This window comes from Neopelma chrysocephalum, unplaced genomic scaffold (genome assembly GCF_003984885.1).
Source record: "Neopelma chrysocephalum unplaced genomic scaffold, ASM398488v2 Primary Assembly neopelma1_361, whole genome shotgun sequence".
NCBI lineage: Eukaryota > Metazoa > Chordata > Aves > Passeriformes > Pipridae > Neopelma > Neopelma chrysocephalum.
In genome coordinates this window covers 1,134,584-1,142,004 of record NW_020898025.1, presented here as the reverse complement: position 1 = coordinate 1,142,004, position 7,421 = coordinate 1,134,584, and the positions used below count along the sequence as shown (strand labels likewise).

The 7,421-nt window shown below is 56.3% G+C and overlaps 2 protein-coding genes across 4 annotated transcripts in view; both read right to left on the bottom strand.

Moving 5' to 3' along the window:
• Positions 1-68, bottom strand: part of ZDHHC18 (zinc finger DHHC-type containing 18) — a 13,627-nt gene extending 13,559 nt beyond the window's left edge. Inside the window, exon 1 of the mRNA XM_027705975.1 lies at positions 46-68. Within this exon, the coding sequence (XP_027561776.1) occupies positions 46-68 (23 nt within the window). The remainder of the gene's footprint in view (positions 1-45) is intronic.
• Positions 69-517: 449 nt separating this feature from the next.
• Positions 518-6,670, bottom strand: PIGV (phosphatidylinositol glycan anchor biosynthesis class V). 3 transcript variants are annotated; one of them, XM_027706026.1, is made up of 5 exons: positions 6,620-6,670; positions 3,286-3,439; positions 1,728-2,885; positions 874-1,003; positions 518-785 (listed from the first exon to the last, which is right to left on the bottom strand). In XM_027706026.1, exons 2-5 carry the CDS (start codon positions 3,370-3,372, stop codon positions 544-546), a joined length of 1,617 nt encoding a protein of 538 aa, XP_027561827.1. In that variant the 5' UTR covers positions 3,373-3,439; positions 6,620-6,670; the 3' UTR covers positions 518-543. The 3 variants fall into 3 exon arrangements, with proteins under 3 accessions (XP_027561827.1, XP_027561828.1, XP_027561826.1); XM_027706027.1 differs by lacking the exon at positions 6,620-6,670 and adding an exon at positions 3,824-4,799; XM_027706025.1 differs by lacking the exon at positions 6,620-6,670 and having other exon boundaries at positions 680-1,003; positions 3,286-3,557.
• Positions 6,671-7,421: the final 751 nt, after the last annotated feature.

The window sequence follows — 7,421 nt, the reverse complement described above, 5'->3', positions numbered from 1 at the left end:
GGACCCTCGATCCCAACCCTGACCCCGATCCCGAAACCCCCGAACCCAATTCCAACACCGATCCCCATCTCAACCCCGGAAGCCCTGACCCCGATCCCAGCCCTGACCCCCGATCCCAATCCCAATCCCAACCCTGACCTCGATCCCGGGATCCCCGACCCCAAACCCTCCCCCTGCCCGGCAGAGTGGGGTGAGCCGCCCGGTAACTTTCACGTGTTTATTAGGGATGTGCGCGTTCCCAAACACACCAGCCCTGGCCCCACCACCCTTCCCGCAGCACCCCCATCCCAACCCATCCCGGCCTGGAGCCGTGGAGAAGGAACCAGCTCGGTCTGAGCTGCTCACGGCAGCTGGATCCTCCCTGTCCTCCAGCTGTGCCCACCAACAACATCCCAGAGGGTTCCCAAATCCATCACACCGGTCCTGCCACAAATCACTGCCTGCCATAAATCTCCCCCAGGAGCTGCAGGAACCGAGGCGCATTCCTGTCCCAGGGAATGGGAATTTTGGCCAGTAATGACATCAGAGCAGGACACTGCACCATCACACCACAGAGAACATCCCACTTGGGACACAGCAGCTCTGCACACACGTAGTGACGGAGGAGTAACACCTTTGTAACTGCAACAGCACCACAGCTACGTCAGGCTTCCAGAAAAAGTGAGTTTCAATTCTGACCGCTCCCAGTCTGTGCCAGCACATCCTGCTATGTCCACGGGAGGAAGTTGCAGTGCAGGAGCAGTCCCAGCAGCCAGTAGCACAGGAAGAATCCCAGGATGCCCTTGCTGAGGGGGGTAATTAATCGCCAGTTCAGCAGCAGCCTCACAACGGGGTTGTCAGGAGTCCCTTTCCCACAGGAACTGGGAGATTTACCTAGGACAGATCTCCCAGGGGGTGGATTATCAGTCCCTGCACTCCAGAGTAAAGGTTCATGTTCCTGAAGCAGGTGAGCGGAGAACCAGTACAGGATGGGAGAGGAGGAGCCAAGGAACCGGGTCAGCACCTGGAGACAACAGGCACAGCAAAAATCACACCAACTGCAGCTCTCTAATTGTGGCCAGCCCTGATCCCGAGGTGTGGAAGGAGCCCCAGTCCCAAGGCATGGAAGGAACCCTGATCCCAAGGTGTGGAAGGAGCCAAGGGCCTGCCTTAGGCTGCTGATAAAGGGGATGGAAATACAGCCCCAATTCATGGCATTAGGATTTATTACATCAAAATGACCTCCCAGCACAACCTGCTTCATCTCTTACAACGCTGTGTGAGCAGCCAAGGGGTCCCCAGGTTTTGCTCCCTGTCACTGCCCAGCTCAGGGCAGATTTGAATCTCAGGCTTTGATTATTCTTTTACTGGAACTCCCAAACTTTGGTGCCACCAGCTGTGCCCTGGATCTTTCCGCTGCCATCCATTAAGCTCGGCCCAACAGGACAAGGATCCAGTATCCGTGTCCTCCAAGGACAGCAGTGCTTGGCAAGCCTGGCCTTACACCAGGCTGGATCCACTGATCCCTGTCACCGTGTCCCCATCACATTGAGCACCCAGCAAGCTCTTTGGGAACTCTCCAGAGGAACTAACTGGCTTTGGATTCTCTGGGGAAGTAGCTCCCAAAGAGGAAAGGCAAAGCTTTTGGTTTCCATTCCCCTGTGCTGCCCCACAGCTTGGGACAGCTTTGGGCTGTGCCTGTCACTCCCTCAGACCCCATAAAGGAACATGTGCCATGAGTGTCCTACCTGCACGTGCATGCAGAAGAATCCAAAGGCCAGCAGGGCTGTGGCATGGACCACGTACACAAAGGCAGCAGGGCAGCAAAATCCATCTCTTGGCTTTCCCTCCTCTTCACTCTTACTTCGCTCCAGACCAAGAGTCAGGCAGTGCCGGGGGTTTGTGCTGACGTAGGTCCAGGCAGCCCACGAGACCAGAAGGGTCACAGGCAAAGCCAGCAAGAAATTTGGGATCTGTCTGAGCTCAAAGTATCTTAGAAAGCCCACATTCCAGTAAGTGTCTTGGATGTAGGAATAGACCACAGGGACCCTCTGGGAGCACCATGGGGGTTTAGCCCCATCCATGGCTGCCGGATGATAGCCCTTGTCCCGAGCCAGCTGCAGCAGTGGCTCGGGAATGGTCCGATCCAGGCCAGTGCCAGGACCACAGAACCTCAGGTAGGCATAGTACTGAAACAAAGCAAAAGGTAGAAAAATCCCAGCACTCATCAGGACCGCTGAAGATGCCAGGCTAAGGACCTGCTTCCACAACAGAGGGAGCCTCCTTAGGGATCCTGATCCCACCTGCAGCTGGAGGGCAAAGCGTTTACCCTGGGAGTAGAGGAAGAAGCCAGCGTTAATCAGCCCGTTGGCACGCGCCCCAGAAGCCAGGGAGAAGAGCAGCCCACCGAGCCAGCTCTTCCCCTTCTCCAGCTGCCACATGGCACCGAATGCCAGGAAGGCAAACATGCTCTCTGAGTAAGCAGCTGCCATGAACACGTTGGCAGGGCTGAGAGAGAAGAGGAGGGCAGCGAGGAAAGCCACGCGGCGCCGCCGCAGCACGACACAGCCCAGCTCGTACAGGGCAGCGGCTGCCAGGGCGGAAAACAGGGAATTCAGCAGCACAGCTGAGAGCAGGAGGCGGCTCCGCAGCCGCAGCAGCCGCTGCAGGGGCCACAGGGCCCCCCTGGCCACGGCCCACAGGCTCAGGGGGTACAGCGGGAGGAAGGCGCAGTTGTGCTCGTACAGGTATCCGTGCTCCGCGATGAAGAGGAAGTGCTCTGCATCCCAGTGGGACAGCCCGCCCAGCAACCACTCCACCAGCACATCCCACGGGCTGGGCTCTGACAGCCGAGGGGGAGAGAAGGCATCTGCGGCGTGATCCGGGATCAGCAGGTTAAAGACAGCCTGGAAAGAGAAGAGAGGGTTGAAGCCCGGCAGGGATCCTCCGGTACCAAAAGCAGCGGGCAGGAGAACTCCTGGGGTTCAAACAAAGGGATCAGAGCAGCACCAAAGTCAGGCTGAGGGGCTTCGCTTGTAAGGATGCCTGTGAGGTTGGGAAAAGGGGCAAACACAACCTTTTTTATTTATATCTGAACAGAATAAAGCTCTGGGATGTATCCAGCATGAATCCCCACAGAACTGGCCAAGGAAAGCTGCTCAGGCTGCACATGCTCACTCCAAGCACCCCAGGTTTCCCCATCAAGCAGGAGCACCTCATGGAGCACAAGAGGTACTAAGGAGAGAAGCCTGGGAGCAGCAAACTCCAGCTATCCCAGCCCCTCTGGCTGAGGGACAGGAGACTTGCCTGCAGCAGCAGCGTCAGGGCTCGGCAGCGCCCGGCGAACCACACGACCTCCCGGAGCTGGGGGTCTTCCCTCCTCACCAGCTCCATTCCATGCTTGGAAGTTGCCTCAGTAGGTCACTGATGTCAGGGGAATTCTCCCTCCAGTTTGGGAAGCCTGGGTTGGTAAATAGAGAGGACAGAGAAAGGGATTTCTGGCTTCAGCCTCATTTATAAATGATGCGCCTTTATTTACTATCAGGCACTTCAAAGGGTGCAAATCTCCGTGAACAGGAAGGTCACTGATGGGGAGATGACGCAGAGACCTCTTTGATATTGTTCCTATTAAAAAAAAATTCCCTGGCTTCTTAACCTTGGCTAGGACACAGAGGGAGAGAGGTTATGTCATGTACTCTGAGCCCATTCCTCACTGGACTGGAGTAAATCCCTGGAGCAGACAGGCTCCATAGCTGCCTCAGCAGGAACACCGGCAGCTGGAGCCAGGACTCCACCAAGCCTCCTCACACACATCCAGTTCCAATGCAATGAATGAGATTTAAACCTCTTTTCCTTGGAATAGAGACAGGATTCATGTGGACTCTGAGCGTAACATCCGTGTAAGCAGTTGCTGTGTGGGGCTCACGGTGCTGCCAGACTCTCTCTCCTCTCTCCTGCTCCATGTTTGCCCCTGGAGAGCCAAGAATGGATGAGCTCAGCATTTGCTTCATGGCACCATCTCTGTCAGAGGAAGGTGGTACACAGGTACACAGCTTTCCCCCAGCACAGACAGCACCTCCAGGACACGAATTTTGCACCACTCCACCATCACCACCAGCAGTTTTCCAGTATTTTGGCAAAGCTCCTGACTCCGGAGCGTGGGCACCTGCCTGGCAAACGTGTGCTGAGGTGGCTGTCATCCACCTCCTCCCTGCAAATCCCACCTGCAGGATTTAAAACTCCTTGTGGAGCCTCCCCCTCCCCTCCAGTTTAATTCCTGTATGTCCTGGATGAGGTTGTGGCCCAGCTTGGAGCCCCTGGCCCCATGCCAGGGGAGGAGGGTGGGATCTGCCCTGCAGGTTTTTAAGATAAGACATTTCTTCCGTTGGTTCCCCAGCCACCAACTGCTTTTCAGTTTGAGAAACACACAACCCACAGCTGTCACCAGGTCCCAGTGACACCACATCCTGCACTTCTGTCTGCCCCAGCACTTTGTAACACATAATGGTCCCCAAATCGATCGCTTCACAATCTAAAATCACCCAGAGGGTTCTCTATTACCGTTTTACTGATGGAGGAAAAACCCTGCCAAGGTTTGAAACTGCATGAGAGAGTAGAAAGCGAGTCACCAGCAAGGCAAAAACCAAGATCCAAACACACTCATTGGTAGTTCCAGTCCCCAGCCACAGGGTTATGCTTCTTTTTTAGCCACAAATAAAAGTTTTGGAGTTGTTCCTATTCCCCCTGTGCTCACCAGCACTCACAAAGCAACTAGTGGGAGGCACATTCTCCTGAATCACGAAGCTGTGACGTTATTTTAAGTGAGGGGACACTTCAACCCAGCTGTAAATCCTTTTAAAGCACATTCACAGCTGCAAATCCTATTAAAGCACAGCGGCAAAAATTGTCCCGGCACTTTAAATACTTTTTTTTTTTTTTTTTTCAAAAAAGCAGAGAAAAAGCCTCGCCTGAATGTGCCAAGAGAGCTCAAAGCAAACAGCTTTAAAAAGCCTGTTCCTGTCACGACTCAGCACACCTTGTGACGGAGCAAAGCCTACAAAGAGCTGCAGCCCACAAGCACCATTTGGGTAAAGAACTCGGCATCAGGGCTGGAATGGCTCTGCCCCAAAAATCCTGTGGGAAAGAGCACCTGCACTAACGGAAAGGAAAAAAAAACAAAAAATAAAGGAGCCGGAAAGGCAGAAGTGGGTTAAAAATATTTCAGTAGAAAAAGATGCAAAATCTCAATTAAAGATGATTTTCTCTCCGGGGTTCTCGCACTTCCCTTCGCTCTGAAGATGCGAATTGCAGTTTGGAAACAGCGCTAAAAAAAGGATGTGGGGAAAAAAAAAGAGACAAAATAGAGGCCGGGTGAATGAGCATGGAAGGGGAAATGAGCATGGAAATGTGAACTCGGCCAGCTCTGTAGAGGCGCAATGGAGGGCGGGGACCAGCCGGTGGCAGCAGCCGCTCTCCACAAAGGCATTTCCTGCTCCAGGGCTGGGGTATGGAATTCTGCTCCAGCCTGCATCCCACAACAGTTTGGGCACCTCTTGGTACTTCCCCAACCTGCTGCGATATTCAAGAGATAATCCAGACAGGTTTGAAAACCAAAATGCTAAAGAAACACCACGGAATTTTGGAAATCCCCCTCACCCGGTGCTGTTTCTGTGGGCCTGGGAGCTCTGGGCCTTCTCTCCAGTTCCAGCTGCTGGTCCGGAGGCTGCAGCTCCAGAAGAGCTTCCCTTGTTATCCGAATGGAAGTGGGAGGGTTTTTACCCCTTTGTGCCTTTTGTAAGAGCTCATGTGGGTGAACTAAACCTGCTCTGGGTCAGAACACAACCCTGCCCGCTCTGCTTGAGCCGACGGCTCTGAGCCCTTGGCTTCACCTTCACCTTCCCTATCCCACAGGGATGTAACAACTGCTCTGCACAGCACATCCATGGAGAGACTGGCTTCTGCTGGAATGCTGGGGATCACCCAGGACTCTCACTCAGTGTCTCAGGTGGCCAAACCCACACAAGCAGGAGAAGGGACACAGAGTTATCTCCCCTCAAAGATAAGAGGAGTCGGTGATTTGCAGAGTCCCCGGCAGAGGTTTGATGGGGCTGAAGCGCTGAACAGGGACATTTCCAAGATTAGGGACGGGTACAGCCTCTGTGTTTATGAATGGATGGACACACGAGGGTTCACAGGCCCACCCTGCCTCAAGAGGACACGCTGCCACCAACCTCGGTGGTGCCAATAACCCCCGTTATTCCCCTTCCTGCCCCGCTACCGGCGCCAGGGACCAGTGGTCCCGGTCCCGATCCCCATCCTGATCCCAATGAGCCCGAGCCCAATGCCAGTGGTCCCGGACCATGGGACCTGGTGGTGCTGGTCCCGGTCCCGATGATCCCAATCCCGGTAGTCCCAATCCGAATGTCCGTTCCTATCCCCATCCCAGTGATGCCCCGTCCCGATGACCCCGATCTCGGTGATGCCCAGTCCCGGTGATCCCAGTGATCCCGGAGGTCCCGGTGCTGCCCATCCCAGTCCCGATCCCGATCCCGGTGGTCCCGGTGCCGCTCAGCGCCCCCGTGCGGGTTCGGAGCAGTGACCGCCCCCCCCCGGCCCCGCCCCCCCGGGCTCCCCCTCCCACCTTGAGCGCGCGACTCCTCCGCGCGCCGGCTGCCTCCGCGCCACTTCCGGCCACGCCCCCTTCCGGCATCACGTGATCCCGAGCGTGTGTGCGGGGGGAGGGTTGGGCGGCGCCATCTTTGTTGAGGGCGGGAAGCGCCATCTTTGTTGAGGGCGGGCCGGGGGCGGCGGCGCTCGGGGAGCCCCGGGCCGGGATGAGGGACCGGGATGGGGGATCAGGGATGAGGAATCGGGGCTCAGGGCAGGGCTGGCTGGGGCAGCGCGCCCCGTGCAGGTCAAAGGGCCGCCCTCCGAGGTCAGGGAGCAGCGGCACAGGCACCTGGGAAGGGCAAGGGGGCCATGGGGGCAGATGGTCTCCTCGTAGTGGAGGGGACACAGGCAGCCCCTCATCCCGGCCCATGGACATCCCTCATCCCAGCCCCTCGCCTGGCAAGGCTGCCTGGAATGCAAACCCTTGCTGCTTCGGCCTGATTCGTACCCAAAGCTTTCCATTCCTGCAGGAATCCCTTAAAACTCCTCTTTGACCCCGACCACTCCACCATTCCCCATTTTTGGCCATCAAGGGGGAAAACTTGAGTTCTCCCCAAGCCAGCCCACTGATTAAAAGCACTCGGGGAGTCTCCCTTAAGGACTCAGCTGGTTGTGGTGGTTTCTCCTTCATTCCTGTGATTCCTTCATGCCGTGTCCTGGTGGAGCTGGGATGAGCAGCAGGACACGGGCACAAGGCACCCAGGGATGGATCCATCACCATTCCCAGCCCTGGCCCCTGGAGCTGCACCAACCCCGACCTCGAAGCCTTGCAG

Coding starts and splice junctions, on each gene's coding strand:
- PIGV (XM_027706026.1), bottom strand. CDS start 3,372: ATGGAGCTGGTGAGGAGGGAAGACCCCCAGCTCCGGGAGGTCGTGTGG. Junction 2,886..3,285: donor CCCTGACGCTGCTGCTGCAG/GCAAGTCTCCTG, acceptor TTCTCTTTCCAG/GCTGTCTTTAACCTGCTGAT. Junction 786..873: donor CCCTGGGAGATCTGTCCTAG/GTAAATCTCCCA, acceptor TACCCCCCTCAG/CAAGGGCATCCTGGGATTCT.